At 50.3% G+C, this 15,904-nt stretch overlaps 1 protein-coding gene across 2 annotated transcripts in view; it reads right to left on the bottom strand.

Annotated features, from left to right (window-relative positions):
- Window positions 1-15,850, bottom strand: part of TXNDC16 (thioredoxin domain containing 16) — a 36,979-nt gene extending 21,129 nt beyond the window's left edge. Inside the window, exons 1-13 of one of the 2 annotated variants that reach the window (XM_088166461.1) lie at window positions 15,763-15,850; window positions 15,152-15,414; window positions 10,051-10,254; window positions 9,051-9,133; window positions 8,239-8,312; window positions 7,250-7,324; window positions 6,813-6,934; window positions 6,223-6,313; window positions 4,099-4,255; window positions 2,861-3,027; window positions 2,472-2,532; window positions 912-1,056; window positions 58-204 (exon numbers count right to left, since the gene is read on the bottom strand). In XM_088166461.1, the coding sequence (XP_088022587.1) occupies window positions 58-204; window positions 912-1,056; window positions 2,472-2,532; window positions 2,861-3,027; window positions 4,099-4,255; window positions 6,223-6,313; window positions 6,813-6,934; window positions 7,250-7,324; window positions 8,239-8,312; window positions 9,051-9,133; window positions 10,051-10,219 (1,291 nt within the window). In that variant the 5' untranslated portion in view covers window positions 10,220-10,254; window positions 15,152-15,414; window positions 15,763-15,850. Of the gene's footprint in view, window positions 1-57; window positions 205-911; window positions 1,057-2,471; window positions 2,533-2,860; window positions 3,028-4,098; window positions 4,256-6,222; window positions 6,314-6,812; window positions 6,935-7,249; window positions 7,350-8,238; window positions 8,313-9,050; window positions 9,134-10,050; window positions 10,255-15,151; window positions 15,415-15,762 lie in introns of those variants that run through there. The other variant, XM_088166462.1, reaches the window with a different exon arrangement.
- Between the last annotated feature and the right edge of the window lie 54 nt (window positions 15,851-15,904).

The raw sequence follows: 15,904 nt of genomic DNA, 5'->3' as shown, positions 1-15,904 counted from the left end.
GCACAGAGAGCATCCCAAAGTTAGAGAAGGGACAGCCAGGCCACATTTCATACTCACAGCTGGCATAAAACAGCACCACTGTCCTTGCAGCCTCAGAAAGGGAAGAGTGGAAGTTCTCCTCTGTCAGGACAAGGATCTCCTCCAGGGGCAGCTCTCTCTTCTTGTCCCTGGAAACTGCTTCCACCACCTGGTCATCCTGAATATCTGCAAGGGACCCACAGGTGTGTCCAGGGCAGGGGGAACTGCAGCCCCCTGGACCATCCTAGTGCATGATTTTGTAATCCAGAACCTCTCAGCAGAGACGTAGGGTGAGTGAAATCTTGTATGGGGAGAGGAGGCACAGCCACCCAGAGAAAGCCCTCAAAATGCCCCAATCCCATCTCACACCAGCTCTGCCCTTGATTGGAACAATACTCTTAGAGCTCCTCTAGGATCCTGCTCCCTTTTTAAAGAAAACACCCTCAGTGTGCACAGAGAACAAATACATTTTCAATTTTGTATTGCAGGGACCAGAGGTTTCTCCCTGGAGGAAGCAAGTCTGGATCTGCTCTCACAAAAACGTGGCTCAAACCCTTCCAAAGGGATGGATAATTTTCAGATGCTTGTGGAGGACCCAGTGCTGGGTGCACTTTAACCCCTCCATGCCTTTGGAGCTGGTGCATCTAAGCACATTGCTGTCCCTCACACAGCAACTGCTCCTCTAACAGCTCTGGTTTTCCTCCCTGGTGTTTCCACTAAAATTCAGACCTGTCTGTCACATTCCAGTGACCTCAGAGAATGAAAGAGTCACTTTGTGGCCACCATGGAGTGACTGTGATAGTTTGTAAGTGTTCCCTAATGCTTTGACATGTCTGAGGCTGATTGCACCTTCTGTCTGATGACAATCAGCTTTTCACTGATTAATTGCACACCTTGATTGTTATTCTCTTTCTCATCCTCATCTTCCTCCTCTTCCTCCTGCTCATCCTCCTGGATTTGTTTGACCTTGTTTTTATCTTCCACCAGGGTTATAACTTCATCAGTGTCTTCCAAGACCAGGTATTGGATTGGCATTCCCTGAGGAAAACAATGAATTAGTGGGAGCACAACATCCCCCTCTGCTTATTTTATCTGCAGACCAAACTCAGGGATGATGGGGCACCATCTCCCAACTCCTTATTTTTGGGATACAGCACAGATCCCTGAAGCTACCAAACAGGGGAATGTCTGGGTTATGTTTCTTAGACTCAATTTCTCCTGTGCATGAGTTGTTCTCACTCCAGGCTGATATTTCCTTGTGAGGAAGTAAATGTGGCTATGAGGGATCCTGTGGTGAAAGTGAACACCAGCCCCATCTCCCAGATTCAGCACTGCAGGAAAAATCTCAGTGGTCAAGCAGGGAAGAAGAGCAGGGAAGTACTTGGATGTTCCCTCATTAGAGGGGTCAGGCTGGATCTGAGGAGCCCATCACAGCCTGGGAAACCAGCACAAAAAAATCCTTTATCTCCTGGAGCTCAGCCAGGAGAAATGTTCCCAAGTGTACAGGGACTGCCAACCCATGGAAAGAAGCAAAAAAAAATCAACATGAATTTCTCAGAAATGAGACCTCGTCAGCTTAAAAACAGTGCTGGCACCAGCTCAGACAAAGGCACTGGAGAGAAAATGGGAAGTTCATCAGGAGCTGAGAGAAATGACAAAGTGCTGGCACCTCCCATGGGCTCCTAGAGCCACCCAACGTGCACATCTCTCAGCAGGCCATGGGAAGCCCTCAGGGGACGCTCAGGTCTGATCCTGCACCTGAAATCACAAGTGTGACAGTTCAGGTAATCTGGGGCATCGTGTGTTCCCTGGCATCTGCCAGCACCCAATTCCAGCCTTGTCTCACAAGCTGGGTCAGGTCCCTCCAGAGTTTAACTCATCTTGATCAACCTCATTTAACCCACACCCTGCCCTTTCCCCAGCTCACTGCCAGAGGCACTGGGTTACATCAGCTCAGCACAGACCTTTGGTTGTTTGCTCTTTGTTTCACACTCAGTCCCTCACCCATCTTTTGACACCTTTCCTAAGGCCTTCAGAAATCCAAATCTTTGGGGGAATTTGCACTTGGATGTAGTTCACAACCTTGTGTTGCCTTAAGGCGTAGTGGAGATGTCACTCAATGTTTTGAACCCAAAATAAACGATTTTCTCTTTCTCAGCAGGCACAATGGCTCTGCAGCACCCAAATCGTGGAATTATGGAAGGGACATTAAAGATCACCCAGTTCCACCTCCTGCCATGGCAGGGACACCTTCCACTATCCCTGGTTGCTCCAAGCCCTGTCCACCTGGAACACTTCTAGAGATGGGAAATCCAGAGATTTATGTGTGCAACTTGGGAAAGACATCCCCCTGAGCTTCAGGGAGTGCTGTCCAATTCACACCAGAGATGAGCAACATCCCACCACCCTGTCCAGAGCTGAGAGCTGTCCAATAAAGAAATCCAGCATCCAACCTCATCTGGTGTCTTGAGGGCGACGTTTGACCGGTGCAGAACGTTCAGATTTACGACGTCCCTTCCAAAATAAAAGTGAACATTAGATGGTGTGACATGCAAGGTCACCCCTCCTCTTTCTGCCATAATTCCATCAGTGCTAAGTTTCCTCTCCAAAATCTCTCTTAGTCTAAATATTTTTCCACCCCTAAGCCAGGAACAGTTCCAAATGAATACAATTCTGAACAAATCCTTAAATATGGAACACCCTGTCACAGGATATAGCTTGGTTTTACTGCCTCTCATCCAAGAGTGATTGAGTCCACTGAGTGTCATCCTGGTGTTGGGACAACCCAGCTCAGAAACCCCACAAAAAGCAAGGAGAACCTCAAAACACCTGAGAGAAATACCTGGACAAAAGGGCAACTCCTGCTTTCCCCAAGAGCTGCCAGGCCACAAACTCTGCAGTCCTCCTGTCAGCCTCATAGGTCTCTTTCTGGCTCAGGATGAACACCAGGGGCAGCCCAAGCTGCAAGTGAACAGTGGAGATCTTCTCTGGGTCCTCAGCAACCTCTGTCTGGAGAACAGCCAGGGTTATGCTACAGCACAGTTGAAGGTACCTCAGCTCTTCCTCATCCACAGAAATTCTCAGGAAAAAGCTCCCAACCCCAATTCTAAAACATCCATGGAAGCAGAACCCACACAATTCCAGTTAAACTGTTCCAACATGTCACATGTAACCTTCCCTGTTAAAAGCATGGGCTTTATTACGTGTGGGGGTTTTTGTGGTTTAGCAACTCCAGATGTCAAATCTCCACTCATTTTTATTTACTTGGCATTCATTCCCCTGGGGGAATTTGAAAATCCCAGCCACAACATGCAAGAGCTGGAATCCTTCCCTTCCTGCCTTGGGCATGCTGCTTCACGACAGCACAGAGGTGCTTGATGAAGTGCCCTCCCTCCATGGGCCTAATCCAGGAAAATGGCTGAAGGAGCATCCCCAGCTCATCTTCTCATCCTTTTGGATAGGCAGGGATGACCACTGGGAACAGGAGGCTGTTGAAGTTCTCTGCCCTGTGGAAGGAGGAAATAGGAGGGAACCTCCTGTTCCTTGTGGTCACCAAGGCGTGAAGGACTGATATCAAATTCCAGAGGCTGCTGAAATTCCTGCAGTGAGCCTAAAGGAGCAGCTGAGGACTTTGGGGTTGTCTAGTTTGGAGAAAAGGAGGCTGAGGGATGACCCCAGTGCTCTCCACAGCTTCCTGAGGGGATGTGGAAAGGAAAACACTGGTATCTCCAGAGTATCCAGGGACAGAACAAGTGGCAATGGTTCAAAGCTGCATCAGGGGAGGTTCAGACAGAACATCAGGAAGGTTTCTTAACCAAGAGCACTGGAACAAGCTTCATATTGAGTTAGCAGTGCTTAAGAGTCATTTGGAAAATTCCCTCAATAATTTATCTACGTTTTGGCCAGCCCTGAATTGGTGAGGCAGCTGCACCAGGTGATTCCTGCTCCTTGCCTGGATCCCCCTGGAAGGGGCAGATTCGCACACTCAGCCTTTTTCTCTGCTCTCACCTCCCTCATCCTCACATCCCTCCCTGCCCTCCCACCCGGGGCCCTCCAGCAGCTCCTCCTTCCCAGTCCTACCACCAAGGGAGCCCCCATGAGCTTGAGGTGCCTGTGGATGTTGAGCAGGGTCAGGGGCTGTGCCAGGGCTGTTCTCCTGCAGGGCTGGCCTGGGTCTGTGGCTCGCTGGCAGTGGCAGAACAAGAGCCAGGCAGAAGAGACATCGGGGTCATCATGGCTGTGAGAGAAGAAACAAAACCCACCCTGAGCAGGGGTTCAAAGTGCCCTGACAGAAGGACCAGGTTTGCTGAAGTGTTTCATAGATTATCCTAGAGCTCAGGGTTGTGCAACAGGCTGGGGGTGCTCACCTGGAGAGGAGAAGGCTCCAGGGTGAGCTCAGAGCCCCTTGCAGGGCCTAAAGGGGCTCCAGGAGAGCTGGAGAGGGACTGGGGACAAGGGATGGAGGGACAGGACACAGGGAATGAGTTCCCACTGCCAGATATTGGGAAGGAATTTTTGGCTGTGAGGCTGGTAAGGCCCTGGCACAGGGTGCCCAGAGAAGCTGTGGCTGCCCCTGGATACCTGGAAGTGTCCCAGGCCAGGTTGGACAGGGCTTGGAGGAACCTGGGACAGTGGAAGGTGTGACACCATCACTGCTAGTGGCCTGTGGGTAACTTTGGGAAGTCCCTTTCCTTTTCCAATGCCCCTGTTCTCTATCCCTAAAACAGAGATCACCTTCTGTGGATAAGGATTTAAGAGCTCTCCGTGGAAGAGCAAAGTGCAGTACTAAGACCTCAAATCCTGCTCCCCAGCTGGCTGGAAGCTGCTCCTGTTGGAGGAGCTCCCACCATTTCAGCAGCTCGGGAGGTAGAGGCGCTGCTCTAAGGAGAATTAAGGCTTTAAGGTGATTCCTGTGCAATGACAACCGTGCCATCTAGTGGGAGCCACTGCACAATTCCCCGAAATCCTGCAAGGACGGAACGGCACCTCGGGAAGGGCCACCCTGGTGCCTGCGCTGGTGACACCTGGGACAAAATCCCTGTAAATAGTTATGGAATTATTAATGTTGGAAAAGCCCTCCAAGAACATCGCGTCCAACCGTTCCCCCAGCACTGGCAAGGCCACCACTGAGCCATGTTCCCAAGTGCCACATCCAAATGCTTTTAAATCCCTCCAGGGATGGGGACTCCACCACTGCCTTGGGCAGCCTGTTCTGACACAAAAACGCTTTTCAGGAAGAAGTTTTCCCTAATATCCAATCTAAACTTCCTCTGGCACAACTTGAAGCCGTTTCCCCTTGTCCTGTCCCTGTTCCCTGGGAGCACAGCCCGACCCCCCCGGCTGTCCCCTCCTGTCAGGGAGTTGTGCAGAGCCACAAGGGCCCCCCTGAGCCTCCTTTTCTCCAGGCTGAGCCCCTTCCCAGCTCCCTCAGGAATTCTCCATTCCCTTCCCAGCTCCCTCAGGAATTCTCCAGCCCCTTTCCAGCTCCAGCTCTGGTGCTCCAGAGCCTTCCCCAGCTCCACTCCCTTCCCTGGACACTCTCCAGCTCCTCAGTGTCTTGTCATGAGGGGCCCAGAACTGTCCCCAGGACCTGAGGTGTGGCCTCAGCAGTGCCAGCACAGGGGACAATCTGTGCCCTGGGCCTGTAGCCACAGGCTGGTACAAGCCAGGTGCCTCTGGCCTCTTGGCCAGCTGGGCACACTGTGTGCTGAGGAAGCAACACCTCACGTGATGTTCCCATCTCCTCCCTCACATTCCTGACTGCAGGAGGTCACATCAGCAGGCACATGGAAGGATCTGCTATTCTAAAGCAGCTCCTCCTGCACGGGAAGGGAGTGACCAGTGAGGCCATGGGATGGGAATTCCCAAATCCATGAGCAGTGCTACAGTTCTTGCTCTTGGATATCACTGCACAAGGTGGGAATGCTTTAGGATTTTAACATCAGCTCTCCTGAAAACCCGTGGCTGAGGTTTGATCAGCCATGGAAAGCAGACAGAGGATTCCTGTGAAATCACACCCAATATAGACACAAACAACAAGGCTACTCCAAGGCCAGGAACACAACCGGCAGCTTTTGGGAAACAGATCTGACTGTCTACCCTTGGCACAACATCCTAATGCCATCCCAGAGCTGATTTGGGAATCTGAGACACCAGGAGTGCTTCCATGCAGCTCTCCATGGTGGGGGTGTGTCTTGGATGTACCTGGTGGCTTTCAGCAGTGCTGCCTCAGTTGTCAGGACAAACTGGTGGATGGTCCCATAGACAAAAGCTGCCTCCATCACAGCTCTGTGCTCTGGAAAGGGAAAGGCAAGGTGAACTCAGCTCTGTACCCTCCACATCTCCTGTTTCAGCCTTCCCAGGTGTAAATATCCATTCCCAAACTTTCAGAAACTCTTGGTACAATGTCACAGAATCTGTCTGAAAACACACTGTGAAGGGAAGTGAGAACTGGAGCTGGATCCCATTCCTGATCCCCAGCAAACAGGTTCTGTGTGAGAATCCATTCCACTGCAGAACCAGGGATCTACCCAGGGATTTATTTTTTTTAAGACAGCAACCACTGGTTTGCTTTCCCTCTCCAAGTCCACCTCTCAGGGGCTATGCTCCCAACAAAACTTTCCTGGTACAACTTTGGAAAAAAAGCAAGACATATGAAAGTATGAGATCTTGTGGCTGGGTGGCCCTTTCAGGTTTTCATTTGCAGGATTCTGGGTCAGAAACTCAGCTCCTGAATATTCTACCAAAAAAAGGCTGGGGGAAGAGAGGAAAGATGGAAAGCTGAGTGTCCATACCTGCTGTCCCAGTAGCTGGTACATAGGCAAAGACCATGTTGGACTTCCCTTTCAACACATTTTCAATGTTCTCAAAATCTGCCAGTGCTTCAACATATTTAACTTCATTAAAGAGCAGGGCACTGAGGAGGCAGAAAAAAACTCATTAGCAACTGGCTGAAGAGTAAATTTGCAGTCACACAACTATGATGGGAAAAACAGGGTAAAATTCCAGCTTCTTGCTGGCAGATTAAGGATTCACAGCCAGCTGGAGGTGCCAGAGGTGTGCTGGTGAGTTGTCTTAGGGGAAAAGGGTGAAGTTCTCAAGGGAAAACAGGGTCAAACCATCATGAAGAGAGAAGCTTGACTGAGAGCAGGCTGTGGAATACCTGGGGTTGGCATTTAGTGGGAATAGAAAGGAAAAGGATTGCAGGGAGTGGGATGTGGTCTGGACTCACAACAGAACGTTGGCCACGATGGAGTTCACGTCGAACAGGGCGTCAGTGGGGAACTCACGGATCAGTCGGGGTCCTCTGCAGGGGAGAGAATCACCAAAAACTGAGAGAGGTTCACTGCATGGATCACATGGGAACAGGAGCCAAGGCAGGCACAGAAGGATGGGGAGGATGATGGAGAAATGGCAGAACACACTTGAGATCTTTGATCCCAGTTGGGAATCGTTCCAGCCCGGTTGAGCAGGTTCCTGCAGCACTAAAGTCTTTATTTTAAAAAATACATTTGCATGTCCAGTAATGAATATCATATGTTATTATAGATTAAATGAAATGTTGTTTTAAGAAACGTGTTAAATATGTTAAGACTTATGACTAAGCACCTGAGGACATGGTGGCCTTGGCAGTGCTGGGGGAAGGCTTGAACTCGATGATTTTAAAAGGTCTTTGGAATGGTTGGACTTGATGACCTTAAAGGTCTTTTCCAATCTTAATTATTCCATGATTATCAACACAACAGTCAGTGAGAACTGAGCTGATACATGGAAAGGCTTCCAGGTGACAACCCTGGGAGAGACCAGGAGCTGAACCTTCCCATGCAGGGCAGAAGAGTTAACCCCACCAACAAGGAGAGCACCAAAATGTGTTTCTTTCTTGGACTAGACCCAAAATCTTGTGGCCTGAGTTAGCTCTGGGGTGGGAGGCCAGAGGAACAGGAGAACACTGATGGAGGGTTTCTCCTGTGGTTTCATTCCACATCCCTCTGCTGCTCCAAGGAATTTTTGGGGCAGGATAGGAGAATTCACACTGAGGACAAAGCCTCTCCTCTGCCTGTGTTGCAATTTTGGGGATATCTTTTGCTAAACCATGCAGGTCACTGCTGTCCTCATGGCTCCTCTCTTTCCTCCACAGACACCTCTGATTGCTGAAAGTGTTTTCTTCAAACATTTGCCCTGGAAAGCAATCCCAGTGCAGTGCCCAGAAATGCCTCTCACCTGAACAGGAAGGCTTTCCTCAATGCATTTTCTTTTCCACAATATCTTGAGACATCCTCTTTGGGACAATTCACCTAGACAGCAAATATGTGTGATTACAGATTCAGTCCCACAATGACCACACACACCCCCAACAGTTTTCTTCCATTCAAGAGTGTAAATCCAGCCTTTCCAAGCCTTCTGGGAGGGAAAATCCACCAAAATGGAGACCAGAGATGGAGAGTGGAGTTTGTATTTCAGTGTTCCAGCTCAGCCTGCTGGTTTGGGTTAGATGGGATCAAAAGATCCCCTGATCTGCCCAGCATATTCAAAGTGACAGATCAGTGCTTCCTTACTCAACTTGGTCTGTAGCTGGAAGAATCTAAATAAATCCAAATATAAATATAAATATATAAGCACTTCTTAGAGTCTAATTACACTTGCCTGAATTTGTGATTCCCTCACGTGAATCTGCATAAAATTTCAGCTACAAACTTCTTTGTATGAAATATTTATTGCACTGAGCTGAAAAGAAGTTAACCATCCTCATCCATCATGGAACATGGACACTGGAACAGGCTGCCCAGAGAAACTGTGGATTTTCCATCCCTGGAAATGTTCCAGGCCAGGCTGGACAGGGCTTGGAGCAACCCAGGATAGTGGAAAGTGTCCCACCATGGCAGGTGAGGGGGAAAGAGATGAGCTTTAAGGTCCCTGAAAGCCAAAGTTGTTCTGTGAGTCCATGATTCCATGAAAAAATCTGTGCTCATCCCTTCCCTGCTCATTTCCTCCTCACTCCATCCCACCCAGCAGCTTTCCTGAGCCCCATTTACCTTCACCACAGAAATCCCATAGTCCTGGAGGGCTTCAGCTGAGCTCTCAATCTGCTCCAAGAAGGGCTGGGCACCAGGAGAAACTGAAACACACACACACACACAAAAAAAAATCCTCTGCAAGTCCTCAGGGTGAAGAGCATCCTCCTGAGATGCTCCTCAGCCCACACCAATGTCTTTGGGAAACCACACCCAGGGATCATGAAGAACAAAAGCATTCTCCTAATCCACGACAGCCTTTAGTTCTCCCTCACAAAAGGGACTCCCCTTTTTCTAGGAAGTATTATTGAAAATTCCTTAGGAAATTTGGCTTTCTCCTCCACAGTACCTCGAGAAAATAATCCAGGAAATAAATGAAGATGTTTGAGGACACAGCCAGGAAAGAACCCATCCCAAGAGGTCTCTGCCTGTCAGGTGCACTTGGAACTGTGCAAACTTGGAACACAGCACTTGGCCAGCTCTTCAAAACCCCTTTGGGTTTAAAAATCTGAAGAACTGTCTCTTCATTGAAGAGGGCCACAAGTTGATTAGAGGGATGGAGCAGTTCTGCTAGAGAAAAGGCTGAGAGCTGGAAAATAGAAGGCTCTGGGGTGAATTAATTGCAGCCTTCCAGTACCTGAAGGAGCCAACAAGAAAGATGAAGAGAGACTCTTTATAAGGGATGGAGGGACAGGACACAGGGAATGGCTTCCCACTGCCAGAGGGCAGGGATGGATGGGATATTGGGAAGGAATTCCTGTCTGGGAAGGTGCTGAGGGGCTGAGACAGAACCCCCAGAGAAGCTGTGGCTGCTCCTGGATCCCTGGAAGTGTCCAAGGCCAGGTTGGATGGGGCTTGGAGCAGCCTGACAGTGGGAGGTGTCCCTGCCATGGCAGGGGTGGGACTGGATGGGCTTTAAGGTCTCTCCAACTCAAACCATTCCAGGATTCTGTGATTGTTCCCCTCTCACCCAATCCTTGCTGAGCCCCCAGGCTGATGGAAACTCACATTAAACACGTACCACTGGGGGTGAAAAAAGCCAGGGATGCTCTCCCAGCTTCCAAACCACTGAAATAGTGCTGGGGGCTTGGCTCCTGCTGCAGGCTGGCACTTCCACTCCTTGGGATGGAGCAGGCACAGAAGAGAAGGAAAATCAAGGAAGAAACCCATCTGTTCTTTTGGGCTGACATGGCTGTTCCCAGCTACAGGCACAGGAGAGCCACAACTGGGGGAAAAAAATTAAAAAAAAAATACATATAAAACATAAACACACACAAACACATACATGAATGTTTCTCTGTTTTAGTCTCTGTTACATGACTATGATTTCCAACTGTGGAAATTGTTATTAATATGACACAAACATCTTGAGGATATTATGAATTAGTCACTCAATCCACAGGTGACTCAGACAAGTGCAAAGAGGACAGCAGAGGCCACTCTGTTACCTCTGAGTGGCACCTTCAAGTGCACAGATCCTCAGTGCTTTCAGCTTTGGGCTGCTTTTCCTCCCTCCTCTTTATTTCTTTTGAGTTAAAACAAAAAGATTCCATGCACAGGCAGCAAAGAAGTGACAGCATCATCCACAAACCCCCACCCAAACTGTCTCAATTCCTGCTCAAAAGCTTCGAGGATGCCAACAGAATTTATGTGGCCCTGAAAGGTGTTTGCAAAGGGATGGGACAAGCTGTGGTTGCCAAAAACCAAATGGCCATTTGAAATTCAAACAGGAGAGCTCCTGTTTCAGTGCAAAATAGAAATGTGCATCTTCTGACACTTGTTTCTGGTCATAGTGAGGAGGAATTTTGCAGGTATATTTATAAAGATTTTCTAGCTGAAGTCCCTAGCATGAGGATGTTCTGCTGGTGCTTCAGGAACACATGTTCTGAATTATTTTTTTTATAGGATAACTGATTTCTCTCTTATATTTATAAGGATTTATGTAACTTAAATGGATGCTATTTTTATATATACTGCTGGGTTTTTTCTTTACTCTGTGATCAGACGTTCTATACAATTTAACCTTTAAAGGATTAATTAAAAAATCAGATTACCCTTGACCTAAAATATGCATAGCAATAAGTCAGATAAGAATTCTGTAAAATCTTTTCTGCTCCTGGCTACTGATTTTGCCAATTCTTAGCAGCCACCTTGACTTTCCTAGAGAATACATTTATTAAATGTGAATTTTCCTGAACAGATTGATGTTGGTGGGAAGTGTCCCTGGCCCTGGGATGGAACAAGATGATCTTTAACTGAAATCAATCTGGGATTTTGGGATTCTGCTCATTTCAGGCCGTGGCAGATGATGTGAGGAGGTTAAAGGATGAGAAACCACTTTCTTCCCACTCCATTCCTTCCCAGCCTGCTCCTCAGGGATTGCTCTGTGCTGCTGGAGTGTGGCTGCTCCCTGCTCAACAAAGGGACAAAGCTGGGACTGAATCCATGCAGAATTTGCATCACAAGCTGCAGCTGCTTCCCTCAACAAACACCCCTGTGTCCATGGGCTGTCACTCCCTCCAACACCCTGGCAGAGGCTGCCCTGGGATCAACCCAAGCTCAAACACTCCAAAAACAAGCAGGGAAAGCTCCTCTGCCATGCTCCAGGAGTCAGGAGTTACTGACAGGCACACTCAGCCTTCACAGGCTCCTGCTCCAGGAGCTGAGGGGTTTGGATCAGGCCTGAAAGCACAGCAGAGCTGGAAATACATTAATTTTTTTTTTTCTTTTCATCTCAAAATCTCCAGTTGTCTCCTTTCCAGCTTTGGGCAGTGTCAGGCATTTCTGGTCCCGTGCCCTCCCATCTGTTCCCCTGGCTTACAGAGGGGACAGGGATCAGGCTGGGGGGATGATGTTTATTAAATGACAAACTTGGCTACGGCAGGATGGAAAAATAAACACAGTCCTGGCACATGGGAACGAGCCCAGGTCAAATGGGAGAGCTTAGTGTCAAGGAAGGAAGAGGAGCAACCTCCAAGGACTCCAAGATGTCACAGGATTATACCTGGAGAAGGTCAGCACTAAAAAACGTAACTCCAGCCCCCAAGGAGAGCTCAGAGCCTCTTGCAGAGCCTAAAGGGGCTCCAGGAGAGCTGGAGAGGGGCTGGGGACAAGGGATGGAGGGACAGGACACAAGGAATGGCCTCCACTGCCAGAGGGCAGGGATGGATGGGATAGTGGGAATTAGGAATTGGGAGGGTGGTGAGACCCTGGAACAGAATTCCCAGAGAAGCTGTGGTTGTCCCTGGATCCCTGGAAGTGTCCAAGGCCAGGCTGGACAGGGCTTGGAGCAGCCTGGGACAGTGGAAGGTGTCCCTGCCATGGCAGGGGGTTGGAATGGGATGGGCTTTTAAGGTCCTTTCCAACCCAAACCATTCTGGGGCTCCAGTGAAAAATGTGTGCTCACCCCTTCCCTGCTCAAGTCCTCTCACCTCCTCATCACCCCATCCTGCCCAGCAGCTTTCCTCTGCTCCTCAACCCAGACTTGAATATTCAGCTTTTAGGCCATTTCCTCTGTCACCTCTTTCCCATAAATGGAAAATTAACAGCCTAGGGCTGGAAACAGCCAGAATTCTGTACCACTGACACTTGCAGGATTGCCAAAGATGTGTGAAAATATCATGGATGTGTGAACTAGCTCTGTGTCACTGCTGGGAAACCTTAAGCCGTGGACAAGGGACAGCCCAGCACTGACAGAATGCCAGGCCTGGCTCATGTTTCCACTGTCATAATTCCAAGGCAGAGCCAGGCAAGGTGGTTAAGGTCACTGTAGGTGACCTGAAGTGAAACCAAATCCACCAGAGCTATCCAGCCCAAACTCTTGTGGGGGCATAAATTGCTTATTGTGCCACATCAGTTTTGCCTGGGAATCCTGCAGTGGAATCCATGGGATCATCTCTGACCCCAGCTGCTTTCCCTGACACTTTCCCTCACACAGATGATCTCAGCTGCCAAGATTTACCACTGAGGAAGCTGAGCTTCCCCAAGGGAGGCTGTTGTGGGGTGGGATTTAAGTCACATTTAACGATGAGCTGCTGTCCTATTGGAATTCTGGACTGCACAGCCAGCTGGTATCACCTCCATCACCCATGGCCTTCCCTGGACTCAGGGCAGACACCACCAGCATGGAATTTAATCCAGTGATGTAAAATCTACGTTTTGTCTTGTCCAAATATCATCACAGAATCCCAGAATGGTTTGGGTTAGAAGGCAACTTAAAAATCAAAGTTCCAACCTTGCCATGGACAAGGACACCTTCCACTATGCCAAGGTGCTCCAAGCTCCATCCAACCTGGCCTTGGACACTTTCAGGGATCCAGGGGCAGCCACAGCTTCTCTGGGAATCCTGTGCCAGTACCTTCCCAGAAATTCACTACCCTGCTGCTCCCTGGTCATTTTATCCCATTCCATCCTCTCCCAGCCTGCAGAGCCCTCAGCTGGTAAATTTTAACTCCCTAGGTTCCTAAACCAGGAGCATTTAGGATGCTCCTAAATGGAGTCACTTTAAGCTCTCCTGTGCTGATTGACCCAAATCAGGGCTCTCTTTGCAGCAGGACATTCACCCCACACCCTGCTGGCACAGATTTTTGGCAGGATTCTCACCTGCCTTCCATCCCTTCTGGCAGCACTCAACCAGTGAGCTGCTCTCCCAAATTTCCTGACAGGGAGGACAAAAAACAGACCCCAAATCCATGTGGAGCTGACTCAGTGCCTTAGCTACAGCAGGATGGACATGCTGAAGCTCTCTGTCCTGGATGTCCCAGCACAAATATCCCTCCTGCTGCTGCTGCTCCAAAATGCAAGGCAGAGAAGAACGCTGATGGCTCTTCCCACATTTTTGTCCATGCAAACAAGTTTCCTTTAGGTGATCCAGAAAAATGACAGAACCCTAAAGGTTGGAAAAACCCTCTAAGATCATTGAGTCCAACCATTCCTGAAGGGGGACTGGCTTCCCACTGCCAGAGGGCAGGGATGGATGGGATATTAGGAATTCTTGGCTGTGAGGGTGGTGAGGCCCTGGCACAGGGTGCCCAGAGAAGCTGTGGCTGCCCCTGGATCCCTGGAATTGTTTCAGGCCAGGCTGGACAGGGCTTGGAGCAGCCTGGGATAGTGGAAGGTGTCCCTGCCACGACAGGAGTGGAACTAGATGAGTTTTAAGGTCCCTTCCAATCCAATCCATGATTCCTTGCCTGGAATTGTATTGACTTTTCATGTATTTCACTACACACTTCCCTTCCCTGCCCCAGACTTTTCCTACACAGCCAAGAAATTAACCATCACAAACCCATGATAATTATCACAAGTTCATTATCATTACCCAATCTGCTGGCACAGAACTCAACCCAACTCCTTTCAAATTTTCCAAAGTTCTTGGACACAACTGATTTGAGTAGGTTGGTAGAGCTGCAATCCCCCAGCATTTGGAGCTGGAATAACAATGAGATGCTTCTCCAGAGCTTTGGGATGAGCCTGAAATTATGGGAAATAACCATTGGCCCTTTGCACTCACTCCATATCCCTACTGCCTAGAGGGGCAGCTGTGGGAGCATCTTGAAGCACAGGATTATATTCTGGGAACATCCAAATGCATCCCAGACTCTGCTTTGCCTGGATTTTTGCAGGATTTTTTGCCTGGATTTTTAATCCTGTCACTTCCAGAAGAGTTTCACTTTCATTTTCACTTCCAGGTCCAACTTCCCAGCAGCCAGGTCTCACTTGCTATCCAAGGCTGCAGGAGGGACACGCTGCAGCCTTTCCCTCTGCCCACACCAGGAGAGGAGGGCTTTGATTCCCACGCACAGCAGTCAGCCTGCAGCATGGAATCACACAGGATGGAAAAAACCCTTAAGACCAACGAGTTCAACCATTCCCCCAGCACTGCCAAGCCCACCACTAAACAATGTCCCCAAGTGCCACACGCACACGGTTTGTGAACACTTCCAAGGATGACGAATCCACCGCTCCTCTGACAGCAAACTGGAATCACCACCTGCTGAATTCCACCACTCAACATCACCCCATTCAGTCTGTCCTTGGGAACAGCCTCAGAAGTCCCTGGGAAGCAGCTGGCATTGGATGCAGATCACTGAGCAAGCTCTGGACGGCTCAGGGCTGTCACCTACCTGGTGTCTCCAGCGTTCAGGCCGATGTCCTCACTCCTCCTGCGCGCTGCTGGGACAGCATCCCGCCCCGAGGCGTCCCTGCCGTGCCTCTGGCCGGCGGCTCGGCTGGAGAAGCCGGGATGCCCAAAGCAGCGCGGGTGGGTCAGTGCCAGCCGGGGGAAGCGATCCCTGAGACGAGCGAGGCCTCCCGGGATCCAGGGGCTCCACCCGGAGCAGAGACCTCGCAGGGCAGAGCGGGTTCCCGAATCCACAGGGATGGCCGCCTGCATGGAACAGATGATCCGTGAGGGACACCCGGACATCCCCACAGCCCCCAGCGGGGTCCGTGAGGGACACCCGGACATCGCCACAGCCCCAGCGGGATTCACGAGTGACACCAGGACATTCCCACAGCGCCGCAGCCTCAGCCTGCAGCGGGGATGGTCCCGCACCCCGACTCTGCCTGCGGGGATGCCCAGATCCCGCCGGCTCCGGCGGCTGCGGCTCCGGCTCCGGCTCCTCCTCCTCCCTCAGCGCTCCCCTCACCGCCCCTCTCATCCCTTCGCCCCCCACTCCCCTCTCTCATCCTTCCCATCCCTCTCTCCCTTCACCGCCCCTCTCTCACCACTCACCGCTTCTCGGGGTAGGAGGGATGGAGGGCGGGCGGCGTCGCCAACCCAAGAAGCAAAGCGGCGGCGCGGCGGGGGCGTAGCGCGAGTGATTGACAGGAGGCGCCGACCAATGGGCGCGGCGGGTGGGCGCGGCGGGGGGCGT

Source organism: Sturnus vulgaris, chromosome 6 (assembly GCF_052056855.1).
Source record: "Sturnus vulgaris isolate bStuVul1 chromosome 6, bStuVul1.hap1, whole genome shotgun sequence".
Classification (NCBI taxonomy): Eukaryota; Metazoa; Chordata; class Aves; order Passeriformes; family Sturnidae; genus Sturnus; species Sturnus vulgaris.
Note: the sequence above shows the minus strand (reverse complement) of the source record. Positions and strands in the feature narration are given on the sequence as shown.